Source organism: Micropterus dolomieu, linkage group LG22 (assembly GCF_021292245.1).
Source record: "Micropterus dolomieu isolate WLL.071019.BEF.003 ecotype Adirondacks linkage group LG22, ASM2129224v1, whole genome shotgun sequence".
In the NCBI taxonomy this organism is placed as follows: domain Eukaryota; kingdom Metazoa; phylum Chordata; class Actinopteri; order Centrarchiformes; family Centrarchidae; genus Micropterus; species Micropterus dolomieu.
In genome coordinates this window covers 13046290-13071862 of record NC_060171.1, presented here as the reverse complement: position 1 = coordinate 13071862, position 25573 = coordinate 13046290, and the positions used below count along the sequence as shown (strand labels likewise).

At 44.4% G+C, this 25573-nt stretch overlaps 1 protein-coding gene across 4 annotated transcripts; it reads right to left on the bottom strand.

Annotated features, from left to right (window-relative positions):
* Positions 1–1558: 1558 nt before the first annotated feature.
* On the bottom strand, positions 1559–24971 carry LOC123961249 (filamin-C-like). Of its 4 annotated transcripts, XM_046036464.1 has the most exons (47): positions 24221–24971; positions 21621–21869; positions 20300–20397; positions 19127–19277; positions 18794–18912; positions 18582–18659; positions 18308–18470; positions 17930–18130; positions 17655–17771; positions 15969–16106; positions 15664–15790; positions 15438–15574; positions 15142–15335; positions 14913–15026; positions 14662–14805; positions 14374–14497; positions 13922–14082; positions 13729–13819; positions 13411–13580; positions 13169–13286; positions 12810–13072; positions 12071–12668; positions 11446–11619; positions 10460–10622; positions 10050–10378; positions 9832–9955; positions 9568–9724; positions 9298–9487; positions 9173–9196; positions 8809–9050; positions 8599–8698; positions 8302–8442; positions 7984–8112; positions 7709–7882; positions 7433–7597; positions 7080–7283; positions 6831–6983; positions 6599–6721; positions 6237–6485; positions 5835–6104; positions 5551–5688; positions 5282–5397; positions 4286–4418; positions 3986–4162; positions 3630–3848; positions 2959–3180; positions 1559–2270 (listed from the first exon to the last, which is right to left on the bottom strand). In XM_046036464.1, exons 1-47 carry the CDS (start codon positions 24594–24596, stop codon positions 2083–2085), a joined length of 8235 nt encoding a protein of 2744 aa, XP_045892420.1. In that variant the 5' UTR covers positions 24597–24971; the 3' UTR covers positions 1559–2082. The 4 variants fall into 4 exon arrangements, with proteins under 4 accessions (XP_045892420.1, XP_045892421.1, XP_045892423.1 ...); XM_046036465.1 differs by lacking the exon at positions 17655–17771; XM_046036467.1 differs by lacking the exons at positions 17655–17771; positions 17930–18130; positions 18308–18470; ... (4 more) ...; positions 21621–21869; positions 24221–24971 and adding an exon at positions 16662–16704.
* Between the last annotated feature and the right edge of the window lie 602 nt (positions 24972–25573).

The window sequence follows — 25573 nt, the reverse complement described above, 5'->3', positions numbered from 1 at the left end:
TCACTAAGTCGAACATTTGTGATTGCTTTGAAGGTTAAGCTATACACAGCATTAGCATGTTCTAAATGAATTTGGAGCAGCCATTGACTCATATGCAGTGTGTTTTTTAAATTTTCTCAAATGTACTTTTGCTTGTTTGATTCTGTGTGTGTGTGTGTGTGTGTGTGTGTGTGTGTGTGTGTGTGTGTGAGTGTGTGTGTGTGTGTGTCTGTCTGACTGTCTGTCTCCCATTCTTCCATCTGGATTCTTTTAATCCCTTTCTCTTCCACCAATCCATCTTTCTTCCTCTCTTCCTCCCACACTCTCTTCCCGTCTTTGCCTCGTCCCTCCTCTTTCTCTACCCTCCCCTCCCCTTGCTTGATCGCTGCTGTCTACATAGCGCAGAGCTGTATCTTCCACGCGGTTGTGATTCACTTGGCAGCCACTCCAGATAAACATGTTGTGGTGGACAGACGCCTAGGTCCTGGTCTGGAGGAGCAGGACGGGGAGGACAGGCTGACGTGGGTGGGCCCTGCCCTGGTCCCAACGTCAGCATGGGCAGCAGCGGGCAGCACCAGCCACTTGGCCAGATGGTCCAGAGTCGAGCTCTCGCCACTGTTCATCAAATGCACCCGCCCGCTCTGTCTCGCCTCGCCATGGCCCCCAGCATCATGTCACAGTGGAACCAGAGAAAATTAGCACCTAATTATAGGCTCCTCTCTGTGAAGAATGGTACTGGTGCTGGTGTTATGTGTCAGTGTGTGGAGGCTGGGTGGTTGACTCACTGTGGGACCGAGACCTGTAGACCACTCAGAGGACATACAGAACACACACAGGCCATGTAGGAGACACAAGTGATTACACACACATATGCATGGGAACACACATAAGCAAAGGGCTGAAACGCCATTCTTTCTGGTTGAATTGTGCCTCAGCAGGGTCTGCCTCCTCCCCCATGAGGATGCCACAACAGAAACCACTTGTGTTCCATCTCTGATCCAACAGGATTAATTACACACACAATGGAAGCTGATGCCTCTGGTTTCTATGCTCCGCGGGCTCCCTTGTGTAAAAGATGGTGTAGTTAATCTTCACTGGGAACAATGAAGATTTTCTTCTGGTGCATTTGGTTGAGTCGTAGATATAGAGGAGAGCTTGACTATGCTGCCATCTTGTGATTGCATCTGGACAAGTACAGGATGTAAACGTGAGGACTGGAAGAATATCCTGGACTGCTTCCTCAATGCAAAACGAATCAGTAATTTAAAAATGTATCTCAAAAATAAATAAAGGGCTATAGGAGATTTGAAATCTAAAGATCATAAGATCCCCAGATGTGAAACAAAATGTTCTAAGTCATGAAATTCAACTGTAGAGATCCAACCAGATACTGGCCAGACACTCAGCCGAGAGCCTGTGTGATCAAGAGAAAATATCCTGACAGCTGCTCAGATGGAAGAATCAGCAGTGGTCTGAAAATAGCTGCATGATGAAACTATGAAAATCTAAAAAAAACAAAAACAAATACCTCCTGCTGAACTAACGAAGGCTATGTGAGAAATCAAATAAATTCAATCACTTTTGTCTGGAAATTTAGCCATTAAATCTTTATTAGGTCTGCAAAGACTTACCAAAAATAGGTTAATAACAAAAAAATGTCATGTTTCATTCTTAAACCATACAAAACCATATTGCATCACTCGTCAATGCTGTTAATTACTCCAACATCTCTTAACATTCATATATGTAATTCGTTTACAACACAACAAAAAGAAGAGAGGAAATTTTATGGACCAAACAATACATTTAACCACACTGTTGCCCTTACATCACTCTGAATGTGTATACACACTTGTAAATGTAATTTCTGAAGTTAATACAAAATTTTGGCACAATAGATATTCTGTCATTAACAAAACTGTAAGCAAATGTCCTTGCGGATTTTAGTGCAGTTGTATTTAGTTGAGTATATTGTAATCCACTGAAAAGCGAAGAGCAGTGCCGGAAAAGAAGTACTGGGAGCTTGGATTGATGCGTGCATTTGATGAGAAAAGGGTGGAGGGTCAGTGGAAGAGAAGGGACGAGGCATTGGTGCAGTTTATTTTAGGGTACAACCACTTTGTAAGGGCTCCCGGGGATGTTGTCGTCGCCCCACTTGACGATGACGGTGTAGCTGCCCTTGTCCTTGACGGTGTAGGTGACATTGTAGAGCTTGTTGCCCATGTGCTTAACATACACCTCCTCACAGGGAGTATGGGGTCCATGGACCCCCACCATCAGCATATTGGTACCTGGGCAGAGCAATGAGAAGGGGATTTAATGATCTGGGTGTGCAAAAGTTGCACAGGTGTGTGTGTGTGGTTGTGTTGGCTTAAAGCTGCACTAATCAAAATGTTTATACAATCACTGAATGTAATGATCATCTTTAAAGTAACAGGGGTTGCTCATGACAAACCCATATTATTATTTAATAACTGAATTATGATCCGATTCTGCCCTTCAGCAGGCAGCTGTTTTCAGTCTATAAAAAAGGTCTGATAAAATGTGTGTTACCTGGCCAGCACCAAACGTCAGACAGACAACGTTAGCAACTAGTTCTTTAATATAATGGAGCATTTAGCCAGTAAAGAGGCAGATACCTACTTTTACAGGAGTTGGTGTTGAACAAAGGAAACTAAAATGAGAGTGAATACTGGACACACCAGAAGCACGACTGCAAATGCAAATTTTGGCCAGTGACTGCTGGATGTTTTAATTGGCAATTGTTTGCTTACACATTTACCATAACAAGTGTTTAAGGTGATAAGGTTTGAGTGTTTACAGCTTGTTCCTCTGCCCAGAGGGCCAATCAAAACTATTAATATTAATTTAGCCTTAAGTATCAGTAGAAACTACTATATGTGCGTTTGTTTTGAGTTTTACTGTATGAATATATGGTTTGTACGTGTCTTTTGTCTTGATGTTGGTTTATCATCTCACCTGCTTTGCTGCAGTCAACTGTAAAATTGTTTTTCTGTCCGACCAAAGCTTTGGACAGCCCTGCTCCACGACAAACCACCTTGCTGGCATCAGATGTCAGAGAGGCTGAGGTGGTGGAAGAGGAGGAGCTGTAGGCACCGCCCACTTTGGAGGTCTTGGTAACTGTTTCGACCAAGACAGAGGAGGTCTCGTGGAGGCTGTGTCCCCCTGACAGCCGTGTGCCTGTAGGAGAGGGTGAGGGAGAGAGAGAGAGAATGGTTATCTAATGTCATCATAGCTCATTCCAGACATTATATAATACACTCAGTATTTACAAAGATATGAAAAAAGCAAACACGCTGCTGCTCTTGGGGAGAAAAGCACTAGGAAGTTGACTAGTGCCTGAGCTCAAATAGGAAAATATTTCATACCACTTTCAAATAAAGTGAACGTCCAGAACTCACATGAGTTATTTTTATCCTTCAAAGTATTTTTATGTTACAGTAATAAAAAATAGGCATTTGTATGCACCAAGTGCCAGAAAAAGACTATTATATAAGATGTACTTGAAGGAAGAAGGAAGATGACATAACATTTTCCTGACTTCTACACTTTTTTCTGCGGAACATTTGTTTTATAATCGAGACACTTGTCATCATCAGATCAGATGGGAGAATGACTGTGAAGCAGACCTGTGATTTTAGCTTTGAACGGGCTTCCCACTATGTGCTGTGGCCCTCCGTATTTAATGGTGATGAGATAGTTTCCAGGTGCCATGGGTGTGTAGGTGATCTTGTAACCCTCAGGGCACTCCCGACAGTCCATCTTGACCTTGGATGGCCCGTCGATGTTGACTGATAGAGTGGCAGAGCCTGCGTTACAGGTGTTGACCACAAACTCTGAGGGTACACCTGGAAGAAAGAAGGCAATGCAGAACAAGATGAAAAGACTGCTCATTTTCTGCAACTGATATTAAATTAAAAAAACATGCACAAGGAAACCATGCTAAATTATCACACATATTTGTAGTGGCGCTGGTGATATCTACCTGTGGTTCCCCCCTGCAGTCCAGGGCCGTGTGCTGTCACCAAGCCAGGGTCTCCAACCAGCCCCGGGTCTCCCACTCGCACTTTAAAGGGGCTTCCAGGAATGTGGCATCCGTTGAACTTGACATCTATGGAGTGCACTCCGTTCTCCCGTGGAATGAAGCGGATTGCATTCTTGTCTGATCACAACACACGAAGTTACTGATCCGTTATCCATAAATTATGCGTACAAATTTTAAAAAAAGTTGAACTGTCTGTCTTCTGAAGTCTACTTTGTACTAAAAAGTGATGTTGGTGCATACCGCTGTCAAGGTCAGTGACATAGCATTCCTCAGAAGAGCCAGAAGGGGTGTGGACTTTGGCGTCAACCACACCTCGAGCCCCGTTGCGCTCCACCATGAAGGATGCCTCTTGGTTTACCTTAAAGTCCTTCTCCTACAAAAGACAATGAAGAGTATGATTAGAATATATGTGTGTATATACGTGTGTATATACGTGTGTGTGTGTGTGTGTGTGTGTGTGTGTGTGTGTGTGTGTATGCCCACACCTCGAGGGACTCGAAGTGTGACTCATCAGGCCTGACAAGAATAGATTGAGCGGTTGGGTGTGAGAGGCAGAATAGGTCAGAGTTTACAGCGAGGCGTTTAATATTTTTGCCCTACAGGCGGACGAGCTGTCCTACCAGACATAAGAGGTAGTGTGACATTTTAAACGCTGGTCTGATATTGCACTTCACCTGGGTTCTTGAGGTAGAAAAGCACTCTGAAGTGGCTTTTCAGTTAACTAAAAATATATGTTTGCATTGTTGGCAGTTGTAGTGGAAACTATGAAAGCAAACAAAACAAGCATCTGTGAAGTGAGGAGACCAATATTGTGAGCTGTTACAGGTTTCTTTAAAAGAGTCTTTATCTTATTCTCACTCTTTTCTTGATTTCTTCCTCTCAAACAGAAACATAACCACATAGACTAGCTCACTGCCCACACATAGCACAGCTTGTGTTGCCCCGAATTAGCAAGGGACAGTTAATCCAGCCCTTCATCACTAGCCAGCATCACAGTATTATAGACGCGGATAATGCTCCAACACTGGCATTCAATTACACTTCAAGGGCAAAGTGCTATTAGACAGAAATATCAACAACCACTCGAACATTATGTTACATGCAATCTATTTAACTATATATTTGTGACTGCATGTGCCTGTATTTTGTGCAACAAACTAATGTTGATGACATCAACTCTATGTTTGTTTGAGTGTGTGTGCATGTGTGTATGTGTATGTGTTTGTGTGATCTTACCTGAAGGCTTGTGACAGTGAGCCTACGGGCCTCGTCTGACAGTGTAGCAATTGGAACGATGAATGGGCTGTCAGGGATGTTCTCATTGTTGAACTTGATTGACACCTCATAGTCACCTGGGGAAGCAGACAGGTTATTTACTTTCAACATCAAATGAACTGGAGGAAGTAAGGAGGAATTACTGAGAAGTTTAGGAGTTTAGAGACAAAAACACTGATAAAACATTCAAATGAGGAAAATTCTACACTTGTGGGCAACAGAAGTTCTACCTGGTTCTTTGACTATGTAGGAGACGCCGCAGGAGCCGTCCTTCCTGTCTTCAAAGGAGATTTCAGCCTTGCTGGGGCCCTCTACAGCAATGGACAGACCACCAGCACCTGCCTCTCTGGTCCAGATACTAAATTCAGCTAGAGAGGGTGAAACAATGAAGGTTAAATTAAATGAATGTTCATCTTAATTATCACCATTTCATGAAACATTTAAAATAATGTCTTGAATAGTATTTGGAGAAAACATTATTGATAGCATGTCCACGTCCACAGAGTGAACTCACTAGGTGCTCCTGCCACTCCTCTTTCCAGGCCAGGTCCTCCTGCGCGGACCTTGTGTGCTCCTCCCTCCCCCATGGGCCCCACAGTAAACTGGAAGGGGCTACCAGGGACGTGTTGGCCTCTGTACTTGACGTTCACAGTGTGGGGTCCAATTTCCTGGGGGATGAAGCGCACACTGTAGGTGCTGCTCCCACCATCCATTATGTCAGCATCCACTGTTTTCCCACTGGGGCTGGTCACCTGAGCCGTCATGGCCTGAGAGCCACTCTCAGCTGGACAAGGCAGATCAGCAGAGAGGATGTGTTTAGATACACAATAGAACATATATCATTTAATGGACAGTTTAAGCCAACACACACAAGTTTTTTCGTTTGAAAAATTGGGGTTTTAATTTGGACCCTCACCCTCAGGTCTGGCAGTGATGCCAGCGAAGCTGCTCAGGCTCTCTCTGCCCAGAAAATCTCCAAAAACATCTCTGAAGGGGCTTCCTCCTCCACCCACCTGGGTGCTCTCCTCCACTCGCACCTCCCTCTTGGTCTCTCCACCACGGGTTTTGCTGATCTCTGTGCGCTCAGTGCGAGTATAGGTGTGGCTGCTGCGGGTGAATGTTCTGGTCAGCCTCTCCTGAGCTGAAACCATCTGGAACCAGTTTCCTAAAAGGAAGAGAAAGCAGAGAGAATACGAATGTGAGTGTACAGCAGGGTCATTTATTTTAAGATGGTTGACCGCTACCCTCTAACCGCTTGTGACTGGCTTCTCTACTCACCTGGGATCTTGAGGTTAAGGCCACATGTGCTGCCCACTGAGGCAATAGAAGACGCCTGTCTCTTTCTAGTAATACTTTCCTTGATCCTTCCTTCTCCAGTCACCTTCACTGTGAAAGGACTACCTGGTGGGCACAAACACTTACACAGTAAATAAAATTCATACAGACTTATTTTATTTTAAGATGTCAAATGATTTTGTATTTGGACATTTTCTGAGTAAAACATTCTAACCTGGGATGTGTTTTTCAGCAAACTTGATGTTAACAGTGTAATTTCCAGGCTCTGTTGGACAGTAGGTCACTCTGCACGTTCCGTCCTCCACATCTTCACAGTTGATATCCACTTTGCTCGGACCCTCGACTGACAACGCTAGACCCCCATAACCTAAAGGAAGAAGAGAAGTAGAGTAGATTTGAAAAGGCATTTGCTGCCTTATGGCTGTTTACCATAAAGGTGAAACATACCGTCTCTAAAGATTACCTGCGTTCCTGGTATCTACAAAGAATTCAGCCATTTCGAAAGTGTGTGCCTCCACCAGGCCTTTACCGAAAGCCTTCACTCTGCTGGCCTCACCAATCTCTGACTGGCCAACCATGATTTTGAAAGGGCTGTTGGCCACGTGCATGCCATTCTTCCTCACACTCACTTCGTGCTCGCCGACCTCCTTGGGGGTGAAAGAGATACCTGTGACCATAAAGAGGGTAAAGAGGGGGGAAAAATCAAGAGAAAGAACCAGAAATAAAGGAAATTTAAATGCATTAGATGAATCCAACAATATCTTATCTATGTTCTGCTTCCTGTTATTTTGTCTATCTGGCAAGTGAATATCTCACCAAGGTGTCTGTTGGGCAGTCTCTTGAGCAGGCAGGGCTCCTCATTGCCTGATGGTGCTCTGATACTGGCAGTCAGTGAGCTTAGATCAGTCTCTGCGATCTTCAGGGACACATCAGCCGCTGTGCCGACATTCAGCTGGGATGTCCTGGTTATGGAGTCATCCCCTTGACATAAAAAGTCGAGTAAGATGTTTGTCAACCCCTAAAAGCTGACTTATAATATACACATCCACTATAAATATACATAAACAGTATAAAAATGATTTATTTCCTCACCAGTTATCTTAGCAGTAAAGGGACTGCCAGGAATGTGCTTGTTGTCAAACTTGACAATGATGTTGTAGTCTCCAGGAGCAGTGGGCAGGTAGGACACAGTGCAGGTACCGTCTTTGTTGTCCTTACAGGTGATCTCGGCCTTAGAGGGACCTTCCACTGCGAGTGACAGACCGCCTGGGAGGGGGAAGAACATCCAGGTTTTTTACTTTTCTGTTAGGATTACCTGTATTACCACACATCTACTGTGCAATAGCAAAAAAGAAAAGGCATGGTACCTTCTCCTGCGTTCTTGGTGACCACAGTGAAAGTGGCAGCCTTGTTGACCATGCCATAACTGAGACCTGAACCATAAGCAGTCACCACTCCAGTGTTCACAGCATCCACAAAGAACTGCAGAGGGCTTCCTATATGGAATATAATTATATAATATAATCATTGGCAAACAGTAACAAGATTCTGAACTCCATATAGTATTGTTTCAGAATGAGATAATAATAATAAGATAGCAAAATATCCATCAATAAACAATTTTTTATCATTATTTCCAAAGAAGACAACCACTTTACATCTTTCCAACATGGAGTGTTTCTGACCTGGAATGTGATTGCCTTCATATTTGATGTCCATCTCATGCAGGCCTCTCTCTGTGGGCTGGTATTTGATTGTAATGGTGCCGTCCTTATTGTCAGTGATATGTGGGCAGGCAGTCTTGCCTGAAGGCATCCGCACCTCGCCTGGAAATTACAGCAGTTTGGTTAAACATCAGTGACCTAAAAATAGATGTTTTGTTTTGTGTGTGTGTGTGTGTGTGTGTGTGTGTGTGTGTGTGTGTGTGTGTGTGTGTGTGTGCGCACAGGGTTTTGTTTCTGTTTGAGTGGTGTTTGTCACACCTGTGATTTCTCCTTGCTGTGGTGTGAAAGGGACATGGAAGTTAACTGGACGGAAGAGAGGATCCACAGTGTCGCGGGGAACAACTGGCTCATTTGTGGCCTGTCAATGCAGAGAGAAGAGAAATAGTTGGTTTTAATACAAGTAAACATCAGAACAAGAGCGCACCTAGCACACCGCTGTAGCAGCTGTTTAAACACTGCTATACTCACCTGCACATGGAAGGGGCTCTTAGGGATGTTCTGTCCTCCAAAGCGGATGGTAATAACATATTTCCCAGGTTCAGGGGCTGTGTAGTAAATGTCAAAGGTCCCATCATGATTCTCCACCACATCCATGTCCAGCTCCATCCCTTGTGGAGTCTGCACCTTGCAGGTCACCTTGCCTTTCCCAGCAGCCTTGGCATCCACTGTGATGACTGTATCCTCAGAGGTCTGTAGCTTCTGAAGACTTGCTGTAAAGGACAGAGAGAGACATAGGATAAAGGCTCACAAGTGCTGCAAATAAATCCATGGATTTTAAGATTTTCAAGCAATGTAGCATACAAGTGAAAAAACCAAAGCCTCGGTTACTTACACACGCCATGTCCTCCAATAGAAACTAGAAAGGAAAATGCATGTTTTGAATATAAATATACAAATGCTACAGCTATAATACACTATTTTTATACATGAGAGCAATTATGATTGATGATTTCTTACCTGTGAGGCGACATTTGCTGGCATCTCCTGTGGGCAGGGACTGTATGCGGTATGGGGAATAAGGAATCTCATCTCCTCCATATTTAATGGTGATAGTGTAGGGGCCTGTAGAGTCAGGTACATAGGAAACAGTGTATGTGCCGTCCCTGTTGTCCTGGATGCTTGCATTCTTGGGCTTGCCTTCTGGGTCCTGTCAATAGACAATATTGAGTTATTTTAGCTGGTGCCTTATGGTTCAGAAATTATTGTATAAAAGGAAGCTGAACCCACCAGAATCTGCACGGTGAGCAGTCCCTCTCCAGCATCACGAGCATCAATGGTGAATTCAACAGGCAGGCTTGCTGACACACCTTTTGTGTCTAGACCAGGGCCACTGGCACGCACCTTACTGGCGTCATGCCCAGGCTGAGACATTACCTTGAATGGACTGTGGAAGAAGGAGAGAATATAAAGTGTAATTATTAAAAGAACTTTAATTAAGACATATTTGCACATACAGCCTGGCTTGGTGGTTTTTTGAAATTCAAACTGTACCTGTGTGGAACTTCCTGATCTGCATATTTGACAGCTACAGTGTACGGACCATCCTGTGCTGGAGTGTAATGAACTGTGTGGGTGCCATCACCGTTGTTCTTCACACCAACTGGCTCCACAGTACCTTGAAATAATCATGTACCACAAACTCGCTGTTATTTGTCCGCTCAGAGTAGGCAAGTTTTATGAATTTTCATAGTTAAAGAGTATGTCCTCACCTGTTGGGCCATACAGTTTGACATCCAGTGGGGCCTGTCCAGCCTGGGTACAGTCTGCTGTGAAAGTCTGAGGAACATGGGCTCTCACACCGGCACCCAGACCTGGACCTGAGCACTTCACTTTGCTGGGATCCACAGGGTCCCTGACTGGTACGCGGAATGGACTGCCAGGGATCGGTTGACCTCCGTAGTTAATGTTGACATCGTAGCCTCCAGGAGTGAAGGGGATGTACTCCACACTGCAGCTGCCATCTTTATTGTCCTTACAGGATATTTTTGACTCTGAGGCTCCCTCAATGGTCAGGCCCAGGCCTCCTGTACCAGCACCCCTGAGAAAGAAGCCAACTAATTAATTAATTGCACATGTGAACTTAACAAAAATGTATCCTTTGAATGTGATCCAACAGTACCTGGTCTCCACAGTGAAGCAGTTGGGCTTGTTGGTAATTCCACCCTCCAGACCTGGTCCATAGGCGCGGACCCGGGACGGATCACATCCCTCCACCACAGACACTCTGAAGGGACTCTTGGGCACAGGCGCATCGTCATACAGCACCTCAATCAGATGCATTCCTGCACCCAAACAGACTCCATCAGCTAAATGTCTGATACCTGATGTCTGTCATACCTCTCTGCATGAGGGTTCTCAAAGCTAGCAAACATTTTCTGTTATTGCCACTTGCTTTTAATTATGGGCCAGACAAATTCCCTTTTAGGGAGATAAACATCTGTTTATTTATAAAAGACGCCATCTAGATGCAGACGCTCTGGTGAACATACAAGGCATTACATCTGTTCCCTAGTCATTATTCTGTTACATTTTTCTGACAGAGCCCTCTCAGTAGGCCTATATGCCAGATTCCCAGTTGCACTGCTATGATATTAGAGCATGTCTGGTGGTGGAGAAGTGCTCTGTGATCTCTTTGCTTTGTGTTATAGGTCTCTATTAATATCCCGTCATTCCCCTGTTGTATAGCTGTGTGCAGGCAGCCTTAAGCACACATACCTGCCTGGGTAAGAGCTTCTGTTCCAGAGCACACTATTTATAAAACAGAGCCTGTCTGCCTCTCTGCCTCCCAGCTCTCTGTCCTTCACATCATTGCTCCACTGCATCATTCTGTATTTATACCCCTATCTTTGTCGTCCTCTCTTTTCCCACTCTCCTGCTTTATTCCCAAATGGCTCCCAACCCGCGCACCTGTTAGTGATTTCTCCATCTGTTTGTATGCACTCTTTCAGACAGTCTGTCTATGTAAAATCCTGCATCTATCTGTAACAGATTGGGTTTGTTAATGTTATACCTTTGACAAAGATCTTCCTTCCATCATTGTTGTTTGATTATTTAACTGTGTGAATTAACACTGTTAAATGAAATAATGTAATTTTTTTCTCCTACCATCCTCGAAAGCGGTGTACTCCACTCTGTAGGTGCCGTCTCCCTTGTCAGTGATGTAGGTGTCTGTGTTGGTGCCGGAAGGGTTGATAATGTGAACCTTCACATGACTTCCTCCAACCTTGTTGAGGGCGCGGGCATCAACGATGAAGTGGGTTGTGACTTCTCTGAGGACCCCTAGAAACAAGTAGATTTTTTTTGCCAAAGTGAAACAAGACCAAATACTTTATGCTTCTAAACTAGTTAAAATAGTACATACTAGGGCTGCAACTAACAATTCAATGTTTTCATGATCAGTTTATCTGTCAATTATTCTTTCTTTAATCAATTGGTTGTTTAGTCTATAAGACAGCAGAAAATACTGGCAAATGCCCATTGCAATCTCCCAGAGCCCAAGGTGACATCTCTTAATAGCTTTTGTTTTCCAAGCCACAGTACAAAACCCAAATATATTGAAACAATGATATAAAACAGAGTAGACACTGGAACCAGAAAATGGTCATTTTGCCTGATTAATGATTTAATTGCTTTTCTGGGAGTTAACAAATAAATTAACTGACAAATTCTTTCAGCACTAGTAGATTCCCTAGGTTTATTAGAAACCAACATGGCTACATTAAGTTGTTACCTCTGGGCTCCACTCCTGGCCCATAAACATGCACCCCGCTGGTGTCCACAGCGGGCTCGACCTGCAGGACCTTGGGAAACTGGGGAATCATATGGCCACCATACTTGATTGTGATGGTGTGTGTGCCATGGAAGGGTGGGATGTATGTAACAGAAAAGGTCCCCTCTGCAGTTTTCTGGATGTGCACTTCGGCCTTAGCCCCAGTCTCAGATACAATCTCAATGGTAAGCTCAGCGTCGCCTGCTCGTGTGCAGTCCACAGTGAAGGTTGCTGGTTCACCTGCTTTGGCCCTCTCCAGACCCGGCCCACTAGCTGTGACCTTGCTGGGGTCGAGCGCTGAGCGCACAGCAGCCTTGAAGGGAGAGCCAGGGATGTGCTTCTCGGCAAACAAGATGTTGATGGCATACTCCCCAGACTCAGTGGGCAGGTAGTACACTGAGCATGTGCCATCACCGTTGTCCTGGCATTCAATCTTTGCCTCACAGGGACCCTCCACAGTCAAGCCCAGCCCACCTACACCAGCTCCTTTTGTGTCAATAGTGAATGGAGCTGGTTTACCCACAATGCCTCCTTGCAGGCCTGGGCCAAAGGCTCGCACCTGTGATGCAACAGTCAGGTCAGTTTTTGCAATGTGGTATCACAAATTTGTAATTAAAAACATAAAAAATGTCAGTGTTATGTTCCATTAGCCTATATGGACAAAGTGAAGAACTGCATGCAGCTTTTTTTGAACTTTTACCTTTGAAGGATCAGCAGGCATCACTGCTTCTACCCCAAAGGGGCTTCCCATTACTGGGTTGCCATCATAGCTGACATCAATCTTGTACAGCCCCTCCTCTGGGGGAATATACTTCACACTGTGAACGCCTTTGGCTTTGTCTGATTCCAGCTTGCATGGTATTGGTCGACCAGAGGGCGAGGTCATCTTCACACCTACATTACCTTGCCCACCAGCACCCTTTGTGATAACTGTGAACTCCTGATCCTTTCCGACCTCCACTTCTGCAAGAAAAATTAACATTAAGCACTTGAACCCTTGCAATTACCAGTTTTTACAAGTTAAATGCAAGTGTATAGTTTTTAGTGTTTGCAACTTACTGTTGTCTAATCCGTCCACTTTCACCTTTCCAATATCCAGAGGTGGTGCCACTGTGATGTGGAAGGGGCTCTTGGGAATGGGATCTCCTCCATGTGTTACTGAAATTGCCATGTTACCCTGAAAAGACACAAGAAGAAGAATGCATACTGATTGAAGAATGCATACTGATTGATTTGATGTTGAGAATAATTTCTGTATCATGTTCTAATGTAAATGGTCTTCAAACAGAGGCCTACTGTACCTGTTGAAGAGCCGTGTATTTGACAGTGTAGGAGTAATCGTGGTTATCGATGATCTCAAAGTCACGAACCGCCTCTCCTGGGCTTGACGCTGTGAAATGCACCTCAGGCTTGGCCTTGCCAGCTCCCTTTGTGTAGATGGTGAAGTGGGTTGGAGTGCCCACCTCCACTCCTGAAACACACGTGTTTTGTAAGTGCTACCAATCCTAGTCAAATCAAATAATTTCTGTGACATCATAGTATTGCAGTGGGTGTTTGTTGCAAATGCAGTGTGCTTAGTGTTTATATTAACTGGGGTTCTCAGTGTCAGTGGATCTCACCTGTCTTGTTGAGTCCGGGTCCCTCTGCTCTCACCTTGCCAGCATCATGGGAAGGATCCACTTTGACTTTAAATGGACTGATGGGTATTTCCTGTAAAAGCCATTAAACAATCACATGAAATTACTCGAGAAGTTCCAAAAAATATTTAACAAAACTCACCAGTCCCGCTTGCGCTGGAAATGTTATTCTTACCTGGTCGGCAAACAGCACCATGATGGTATATCGGCCTGCACCGGGGGGAGTGTACTTAACAGTGAAGGTGTCATTGTCATTCTTGATGATGTCAAAGTCGATGTCTGCCTCGGCAGGGCCAACCACTCCTGGGGCACACTTGATTCCGATGCTGATGTCCCCTAATAGTGCATAGCAATGAGCACAGTTCACAAAGATCATTCAGAAGTAGATGATCTGAATAAACAGAAGCAGTTGCTACGCTGCCTAGAGCTTCGTTTCAAGTACATTTCGTACATTTCAAATAACTTACCTCAGCTTTGTCAGCTAAACTGCACAGAACTACTTATTCTGTCCATTCTATGGTTTATATTTTTCAACACTCGCATGACTTAGCACTAACATCATTAAGAGTCAACTTAACTCAGAAGTGTTTATTTAACCATCCACACCATCTCCTTATACATGCTCACCTTGACCAGCCTCACTGCAGTCCACAGTGAAGTATGTGGGCTCATTAGCCTTGAGCCCCGTCTTCTCCACTCCAGGCCCATAGACCTTGACTCTGTCTGGATGACAACCCTCTCCAACCAGCACCTAATGAATTCACAGTGTACTTGAAGAATAAGCAATTGGTTCAAGTCCAAATACTCTAGTCCTCCTTCTTTGTCTATATTGGTGGAGTATCATTATATTAAATTGACAGAATTTTAAGTGCAGCATAGTTGTTTGTGTGACTACATTGTCATGTCATGTCTTACCCTGAAGGGGCTGTTGGGAATGTTGACCTCCCCCCAGGTGATGATGATGGTGTGTTTAATAGGCTTGACAGGAGTGTACACACACAGAAATGTGCCATCTCCCTTGTCAGTGATCTTGATGTTGATGGTGCAGCCTTCAGCATCCTTAATGGATTCAAAAACATGTCAGCTCTGGTCTGTACACATGCAATATAAATGATGTGTTCCCATAAATAGACAATGAAGGTTTCCCAAACTTGTGCTCTCTATACCTGTGCGTAGATCTTGAGGTGACCCTTCCCAGCCATGCGGGCATCAATGGTGAATTCAGTTGGTTTGTTCACAATGACACCAGTTGGCTTCAGGCCTGGACCATAGGCTTTCACCTGCAACATGTTATTGTTTTAATGTATTTTGTTGAGAATAGGATCAAAACTGGTCAACATGGTAACCTGCTTTGTACTTATACATATGGTATTTATATCAGTGAGTGGGAATTACCTTCTCAGGGAAGATGTCTTGGGCTGCAGGAAGGATGTGGGCCATGAAGGGGCTGTCCTTGATGTCCTCATCGTCACAAACAACATGGACAGCATAGTCACCGGGTTCAGTGGGCCAATAGCGCACATCACAGGAGCCATCACCCTTATCATCACACTCAATTTTAGCCTGTGACGGGCCTTCGATGGAAAAGCCTGTATATGAAGAATTAAAATATTCAGATTTCACATTAAGAATAAATTTTTTTAAAATCCACTTTTCTTCTGAAGAACTCATATTACTTACACACGACTCACCTAGAGTTCCAACTTCAGTGCCGATGGCCTCTACCACAAAGTCAGCAGATTTTCCGACCATGCCAGTCTTCAGACCAGGACCCCAGGCCCTTACCTTCTGATAACCTGCTTCCTCACCCACCTCCACTTCGAAGGGGCTGCAGCATACAAGAATACACAACATTACCTATTCTAAAAGTGAATGTGCATTGTTAATGAATAGCCAAAGGCAGCAATAGGACCTTACCTGCGTGGGATGGGCTGGCCTCCCCAGGTGATGCTGACTGTATATTTACCAGGCTTAAGAGGGTAATATTCACATTCATACACACCGTTCCCTGCATCTCGCACTTTCACTTGCTCCTCTGCCCCAGCTGAGGATGAATAATATAGTCAATATGGATTCATCGAAGAGACATTTTAGCCATTTTGTTTAGTGCTTTATGGCATGTGAATGCTACCCTTCAGACAAAAACCCAAACAAAGAAAATAATTCTAAAAATGTATGAGGACTGAGAAGTGTTGCAGAGAAGAGAGAGCTGTCTGACTCACTTGGTCCTTTGACTGAGACGCTCAGTGCTCCGCTGCCAGCTCCCTTGGTGAAAACTTTGAAGTCTGCAACCTCCTTTACTCTCACGCCTTTAGGCTGAAGGCCTCTGCCTGTAGCTCTGCAAGCGTTTGGGTTCATGGCTGAAAGGAATAACAACATGTGTGAAAAGGTGAAATATTTAGCAAAGAAATTAGAGTAGCCAGCCGTTGACAGCAAGGTTAGTAGCAAAGACGTTACAATGCCCAATTCAAGTGGGATTCCTTAAAGTTTGATTGACATAACCTGTAAATGATAATGATGCTTTTTGCAGCACACATGAAACAAAGTGCAGAATGTCAAATAGGATAATGACACATTTGAGAGCATAGAGGGAGAATCTGACAACATTTCAGTCAGGCACTCCAAAATGTTGACTGCAGGCTTAAACTGAATGCTGGCTGATGCAAATTTAGATGTGATAAAAACAAACATGTCAACAGCACAAGCAAAGATATTTAACAAAGAAGAACAAAGTAGACAGAAATGCAAAGTAGGACAATCTGTAAACTATTTGTACAATATTGCATCTCATCTCTCTCTGAACTAGGGGTGACCCCGAATAGTCGAAGATTCAATGCCTCGATAGAAGGAACCTGAATGGACTGCCACTGTCAAAGTCGAATCTTCGCAGAGGCGTTATGAAATGAGGATCATACCATTTTGGCTGCATGGGGGAGCTCAATGTCTGATCTTACATTGAACCACAGGTTTTATCCTAATAAGTTTATATACAGCCAATAGAGGGTATGCGTTGATGTCACGTCCCCTTCCGGAACGCGCTGAACTGAGTGGCAAAACATCTGTTTCCATGGCTGCGTTTAGCAAACTGGGAGTAAAACAAGTGATTATTTGCTCATTAAAGGCAGTCGGACTCGACAGTGGTCCTAACTGCTTACCAAAGAACCAGTGGTCCAGCTCTTTCCCATTTTAGATGTGTTTTTGTGTCTTAGCTGATTCAAGATAACACTGCTGCTTGTCTTTCTGCCACTCAGTGAGCATAACTGTGTTCTGTGACATCATGCGCATACCCTCTATTGTGATATATATGTCACCATAAAATGCTGTAAATAAAAATGTAAAAAGAATGAAGCTTTTAATAAATCTTTTACGTGTGTGAATAAATCCAAAACTGTAACCCTAACCCTTAAGAAAGGGGGGGTCAGTGTGCATGTGTGGGCGTAGTGAGTATGTATATGGTAGAAGAGAAAGAGAGACAGAGCACCAGCTACGCCGGTGTTGTGCCAAGTTGTGCGTGTTCCTCTTGAGATGCACAACTTGGCACAAGACCGGTGAATGGCAGGCCGGCAGAGCAGAGAGAAAAGGGTCAACAATAAGCCTCAGTTACACTTACAGTGTAAGTTACAGCGAGTAATGAATAGAGACTGCAGATCTGCAGCTTCACAAGATTAAGATTAAGACTTGACAATTCTGATTTGACTATGTAAATTCTTTGTCGGGGACAGACCTACACTGAACATAACAAAACCATCAAGCTGCTGGAGGCAAGAAGATTGAGCAGGCGACCAAGCACAACACTGAGCCATGGCACCCTAATCTTAGAGAAAGCACAGAGGGGCATCTGCAGAGTGCCACATAAGGAAAAGATTGGGGGGATCTGGCACAAGCTCCTCCCAGAAGACCATACTAACTTGGGCGGCCAGGTTTTGGGGGAGGTGCCCCCTTCCCTCCCTTCGCTCCAGGAGGGGTGCGCACTGACTGAGGGGCTATCTGCAGTGGAGCTCCCCTGGGAGGAGCAACAGGTGAAGCTAGAAATGACAGATAGGAAGGGTTATGGTCTATACTGGGTGGCTGTTCCCAGGGAAAATAAAGATGACAGTAGATTGTGATGGATAGATCACCCCTACAGCACGGCAAGAAATCAGATTTGTCTGACAGTAATTTACAACACAGACAGATGGCTCACCCTCTGCAATGTTGACAGTGAAAGGGCTCTTGGGGATCTCGCGGCCTGCAAACAGTACGTGGATGGTATGAGGCCCTTCTAGCATGGGCCGATAGGTGCAACGGAAAACACTGTCCCCCTTATTCTCCAGGATGAGCTCAACCGTGTCCTTTTTGCCCTGAGGATCAATGATGACCACACTGACATCGCCATTACCAGCACCTGAGTGGGACAGGAAAATAAAAGGTCACAGTAGACGCTGTAGTTTTAGTCTCTCTGAGAAAATTCCAGTGATTCTTTTGACTTTGTTATGAAAAACTTCAAGACTTTCATCAGATCCCATTCCTGTTTTCCGCATGTATACATGTCAATGTTAGTAGCTGAATTGTCCATACTAACCAGCTGTGTATATGTCAAAGTAGGTTGGCTTATTAGCCACATTGCCTGTAGGATCCAGGCCTGGTCCCCTAGCATGGACTTTGCTGGGGTCGCCCAAAGCTTTCGCTACATTCACGGTGTAGGGGCTCTTGTCAATGTCCTGACCAGCAAACAGCACTTTCACCTAAGAAGAAAAAAGCACATTTTGAATAGACACCTTTAAATAGAGTGGTTTTTCCATGTTGTACTGAGTGATGAACTTGATGTTCATACAAAAATGGCAGCATGTTCTTACTTTGTGAACACCCTCAACTTTAGGAACATAGGTGACAGTGTAGGTTCTGTTTTTGTCATTGTTGGGTTTAACCTTTGCCTGGGGAATAAGAAGACAAAGTCAAGAGGGTACAATTAAACATTATATGCTACACTTTGCAAAACTTTGAAACTTAGCAGGATTATCTGAGCAGGCTGTATGCTAAGATCCCTTGTCTATAAGTTATAACTTGCCTCTTCTTTGTGTCCCTCAGGGTCCTCCACATAGACCAAGACCTCACCACTGCCAGCTTCCAGAGTTTCCACAGTGAACATAGCTGGCTGCAGCACCTTGTTGCCATGAGGCTCAATACCTGTAGTGCAAATACAGAGACACAAAGTGACACATTAAAACGGTTCCTTAGAGCAAGATGTTTGTACTAGTGCTAAAGTATTTACGTGGCGCTGCTGTCTAACTGCCTTTGGTATTCATGACTGAACTTGAACAATATTCATAATACATTCATACTGTTCATCTGAGCTGTTGTTGTGAACCATGCAGGTGTTCATGGCTGTTGGGCTACCTACCAGGTCCATATGCTTTGGCCTTGTTTGGGAAAAGATGTTTGGGCTTGAGAGGAGCTCCAGGCTTCAGCTTTGCCTTGGGGAACTGAGACAGGTAGGTCATCACTGAGTGCTCATCCACATCTGGGTCCACAATCTCCTCAGGGGCAATCACCTACAGCACAGAAAGCCAACCAGCACAACAGGGGTTAATCATGTGTGAGAATAACTAGTTGGCTTTTAATTGAAAGGTACAGTCAACACAAAAGCTAAAGTTACATTTTTTACGAACAACAATGAAACCATGAAAACACCATAGCCTCATTTTTGTTTAAATTAACAATATTGTCATTTGTAAGAAGGGTATGGTTGACTTTTTATACAATGTTCCCTTATTAAGCATAGTGCAATGGGATTTAACAAAGATTAGACTTTTTATCCCTCCTAGCACTTGTTTGCCTGTCAGTCACACAGTGGCACAAAGTCATGCTCCACGCTGGTTATATTTAACCCCAGGACAGCAGGGTTAAGGATTGTTGCCCTCAATAAGCCAGCCAGAGGGATTTATTCTGAGCCAGACCTCTCCCACATCTCCTTAACACCACCATACTGAAATCCAGCCCCCAGGCCTGCAGAGCCATGACATACACCCCGCGGCTATCTCACCAATGCTAAGCCTCATGGAGAATAGCTAACCCTGTGTCTCAGACACACAAGTAAACAACCTGCATAGTCCATATTACAATAGGGAGGTTCAGAATCTTACAAACGTGGCTGGAAATATTACTCTCTTGCTATGTTCACATTGTTATTCTGATGAGCTCAGGCATATTTACACCTCTGTTTTAGTGTCTAGCTCGGAAGGTGTTAAGAAATCTCACACCTCTACAAATTCACAAGTCTACTAAATAAAACTCCTACAAACTCACTTATACAATACATTCAATGAAAATATTAGAAGTGAGATGGGTAATAAATAGTTCATGATACACCCCAGCATGATCTCCCTGGAAAAACACTGGGTATCAGAGACAGTACTGCCTTTTTTCAGTTCAGTGTTGCCTCACATGTGGCAAGGCATGTTTGCATTTGCAAATGCGTCTTGGTACTTGGTGCTTTAAACTGCTTGGAGATGATTGGTGCTTGCTAAAGCAAAGTAAAATACACCTTGTGACTGACATTTATCATGCACCTTACCTGAGGCACACCCAACCAGTCGTCAGCCTGTTGCATGGCTTCTCTGGCATTCTGCACAGGCTGGTTTGGGTCCCACTCTGCCCAATCAGGACACAAACCTAACAGAATGCAAACACGGTGATTAGACAATTATGCACAGGCGAATGCAGAGAGAGTTACAGTGCAGTTGCTATAATAAGGCCACTTGGGCTGTCACTACTATCTGTCTAACACCTCCAACTACAAAATTGCATGACCTTACCCTCACTGGTCTGCTCCTGTGAATTCAATGAAGGTCTTTCGCGACTGTTCAAAAGAAACAACCTCGAGACAGTCTGGCACTTTCACTGTGGCTAAAGCTAGCCTCTTCCATGCTACTAATACCCAAATTGGATTAGAGTTGGCTATTGAGTAGCTACTCACTGAAAAGGCCCATACAGGCACACCATAGGATACTATTATCCAATTAATATCGAGACAGGACCACAGTATTAATAGGGTTGAATTTACATGCATGTGCAAGGAAGGAGTGTGAAGTGACAGTACAGCAGAACTTCTGTGTTTCTGTGCTTCAGAACAGAGCTAGTTTCGTCAGTTATCCTGCTGTTTGGTATTAGCTGATGAAACAACAGAACCTTGTATGGTCAGTGTTGCAGCTCAGTGTTTGAAAGATGCGTCTCCTCAGATCAATGGTTCATATAAACACAGTTAAACACAGTCCTGTACTCCTCTTGCTACTCCTCCACCTTTCGCTCTGTGAAGCAAAGCTAGCAGAGCACTCTCTAATGTTCAGTGTTGGAAGCAAAAGCTTAAACTGGCAGTGACTCAAACTGTGGCCTTGTGGTCCTTGGATCTGTGGCTTAGGCACCTCCCTGTGACAGATCACTCTGCATTTTGATGCAGAGCCAAGCATCCCCCTGACAGAAGAGGAGGAATGGTGCCCAAATTTGGGGGTGTTGTGGTGCAGGAAGGCTATAAACACTAAAGCCAGGCTTGGGCCTCAGGGTCCGAAACAGTGAGAGTGAAAGCTTCAGTCATTGTGGGACAGCTGGCAGGGACGTCCTCCGGCCATCAGCAACCCCTCTACAACCCACTGACACAACCTGGTCTCCAGGGACAGGTTACACTGGCTGATCTAAATCTGAATCTGAAATCTGGAGACAAATACTCCTGAGAAGGCGATACTGTTTCAGATACACTGACACATGCCTGACCCCAACCCCATAGCAACCAGGAAAACTGCTACATACAATACAACAAGCCTTTTCACAGGCACCATTCTGACTCAGCACTTGCTCAGCCAGGCCTATACACTCAGCTCACGCCACTTTATACTTCTTACCGGGGGCACAGTTGTCGACCAGAGCTCCCAGCGCTTTGCCATCCCGCCAGTCACGGTTGAAGTTGTTAATGGGCAGCTGGGGCACCTTGTTCTGTATCCAGCCCAACAGGCGCTGTTTGGGCGTCAGCTTCTTAGTCTCCTCATCATCCTCGTCATCCCACATGGGCATGGAGATAGAGTAGTGGAGGATGAGAGTCCAGATAAGACCCAGGATCAGCTTTAGATTCCCATCCACGATGGCTTTGCTATCTGTTGTTGGACAGTAGAGACAACAGCGTTTATGAAGACTTATAACTTCCAAAGGTTCATATAATGCACCATGTTCTACAGTATTTTGGTGGTACACTAGTTAAGTGCATCTTCCAGCTGTATTGTCATTGTTAATTGTGCAATCTATCAGTAAATCAGTTTACATTCCATGTATTTTTATCACTGAACAAGGTAGCCCAATGCTAAACCATAAGAAATTAAGATACATATGTGTATTATTTTAAAATAGTCATTCCTTGCTATTCTGCAGAATTGACCAGGCTATTCTGAGCAGAAATATAAACAATGATGATTGACTGCTGAGGAGACAGGAATCTAACGCTCCTCACTGCTTCCCCCAAGCCCCTTTCTCCCAGACAGCTGTCTGGCTGAGGACCCCTGACAATCTGTCATCCGGTCACAATGGTACTCTGAAGACAGTGACAGCTGAGGATATGTGGAAGTGGATCCCTCTCTGCATAAATACCACTTAGATTTCAATCACTTCCAAAACTTGTAGCACCAGCGTGTGATAAATCAAATAGGTGGAGATTAGATTCATTGACAGCAAGCACACAGCTCATTTTCTGAAGTTCTCTGAGGAAAACTTTGTCAAATAAGCCATTTTAAAGCCACTCTAATTTAGAAATGCAGCCATTTAAGCAAAAGAACCTCAGTGGAGCGCTTGACTTTAATGTTTCATCAACTAATCTTGTGTGATAATTCAGTAAGACTTTAATAACTGAGAGACTTTGATGCCAGTGTGTTGTTTATCACGAGACTGTTTTATTGAAGCTGTTTATCTTTTCATAGATCAGTGCCTCCTATCAGAGGGTAATGTTTGATGTGTCACCATTTGACTGGCAACGGCAGGTGACACGATGTGGCACAGTGTGGTTTTGATCCTTTAAGGGCAACTGTGTGGTCAAAGAGACATCCATAAAACCATCTCACGTCACACATGTGCAACTAAGCCTGTGGTGATTCTTTAAGGGTCTTCAGTTCACTGGAATGAGACTGTGACTTTATCTTAAGAGCGCTGCGTTGACCCACTAGAGAGAGGGTGCTAGCAAGTAAAATGCCAGGCCTTCTATTATCACGCCCTGTCTGACCTAGTGTGTGCCTGTACAGCTGGGACAACGGTGCCAGACACACACTAACATAGTAAGTTCTAGACACATTATCCTGGACACACACTCTGCAGACTCTGCAGGCAATATCTGTAATTGTGACCTTTGCCCTCCTATGATCACCAGGACCCTTGATATTTGAGCTTGCCATTGGGAGTTTCACCCACTATCATCACACACACACACACACACACACACACACACACACACACACACACACTGTATGTCCAGGTGGACACACTGTGACCTTCACAGTCCACTGGCCAAAGCCTCAGCCATGCCGGGAATTTCACTCAAGTGTGTGGCAGGATCATTAGTCACCAAAACAGAAAAATACTCTTGTATACTCTTTCTCCTGTATGAACTGTGGGGTTCTCTAATGTGTATAATAAAGTCATAACTTTTCATTTTATAATATCTGCGTTTTTCATATTAGGCTACTACTTTCTCCTCAGTTATTACATTTTTCTAAAAGTTGGCATTCTGTTCACTCTGGTGGAGTGAAGTCCTCTTCTGGGGGAGTCTGTGGATGTGACACTATCCACAACAATTTATTGTAGCTTCAGCAATCTGTACCACAGTCTGATCCCCAAATCCCACCAGAGTTAATCCTCACCTCGCAGGAGTTGCTGATGGCTCTGGCTGTCAACGTAGAGCCCCAGTGAGTAGTTCTAACCCTTGACCTGACAGAGATATGAGTGGGCCTGCGTGTTTTTGTCTATAGAAGGGTGTGTGTGCAACACTGTTGTCCATATATAAAAAGTGTGTCTCATTAGTACAGGCTTAGTGAATTTACAGCCCACAGTTTACCACATCGATGCAGCTGGAGTAAACTTAAGCATACTATGTAGCCACTCTGCCTTGGCCCTGATGCAAGTTGATGACCTCAGTGGCACCTCTACAGTAAGTTTCCAATAAGCTGTTGACCCCAGCTCAGTGCAGTTTTCCAGAGGGCTGTGAAACCCATGTCTCACTGCTGGCTGACACATGGGCTGATAACAATATGAAAAGATATGAAACGTTTTTGTTTCTGTGGTCATGGTTCAACTTTAAAATATGAAAGTAGCCTACTTCTTCTTCACACACTGTCACTGTCATCTATAATAAAGGCATGTTTATAACATGTTCCTATCTAATAATGGCCTGGTAATGTTTTATGTTTGTACTTTACTACTGAGTTGTTTCCATTTAAGAAGCCATTAAATCCCAAGTCTGACTTACCTATAGAGACCAGTTTGATGTGCTCTCTGTCCAGGAACTCTAGTGCCACAGAAACATTTTCCAGTTTCATCTGACGGAAGTTGGGTCTGGTGTGGTACTTTCTGTACATTTTCTTCTGGCTCAAAACTTCCAGGAGTGAAATTAGCTTCAGCCCATCAGTAAACTCCCTCTGCAGGTCGGTGATGGTCTTGTTGACGCACTTGAGGTGCTCGTTGCACCACCTGGTGAAGGTGTTCTGCTGGATCTTCTTCCATGGCGCGTCCTCGGCCAGGTCCTTCTCCGTGGCTGGCATCTCGTCGTCCTCCTCTTCCCCAAAGTCAGTGGCCTGGTAATACTGTGGAGGCAGCTGGTCGTCGCCGTAGTTATTGCTCATCATGATGACTTTTTCCGTGTCCACTTTTATACCTCGGTGACACTCGCTCGGCAGCGCAGAAAACTTTAGCAGGTCGATGGCAAGCGCGCTCTCGCGGAGGAAAGTTCAAGCTTGGAAGAGTTTAAAAAGCAGCCTAGAGATTTTTCGGATGTACTTGCGAAGAAGCCACTTATGTCAGGACAGTGATGGATTAAATTATGCGATGTACAATGGGCAAGGCAGCTGGTCGTCCGTTTTTTTTTAAATTGGTACCCTCTTGACAAGTTGTCCCTTTCTAATATGGCCACGAGAAGAATGGCGCTTTTTGAAAAGTTCAGTTTCGTGGCAGGTGAGCTGGAGCAGCACTGTTTGAGTTGACTCTGTTTAACTTGACTGTTGAGAGAGGAAAGAGTTGAATATATAAAGAACCCAGGGCCACGTCACGCAGCCTCTGTAATCATAGTCTATTTGCTAATCCGTAAGGATAACAGGAGTCGGGGTCGGTTTACGGGGAGGATGGGGCAGTGATTGGTTAGACGCAGCAGTTGCGGCATGCTCCTTATTTTTAGGCGCTCCTATTTGGGCAGCTGGGGGCTGGGACGGTTGTTGCGTTTGTGTGTTGCTCAGGGTCCAAGTGGCTGAACAATTGGACTAAGAAAAGAAAGTGAGACAAGGAGTGAGTCCCCCTTTCTCAGTAAGGTGTCTCTTTATAAAGGATAATTGTCAAAAAGTGGGATTTTGCACCTTAAATTCTATCATTGAGGAGGGAAACATTTTAAAGGATGAGGTCACCCTAGTAAAGATGAAGCAACTGCATTGCGTGTGTTTCAAAGCTATCTGTCACCCCTGAGTGAAATGCATTTCTGTGTAGACAAGCAAAGGTCAGTATAAGCCAATCCATTAAATAGCCTATAGGGTACAGCCTATGTGTTCAATTATGTCACCAACAAAAACTGAGAGTTAGTGCCTTTTAAGTCACTGTATTCTAAATTTGTGTCTGC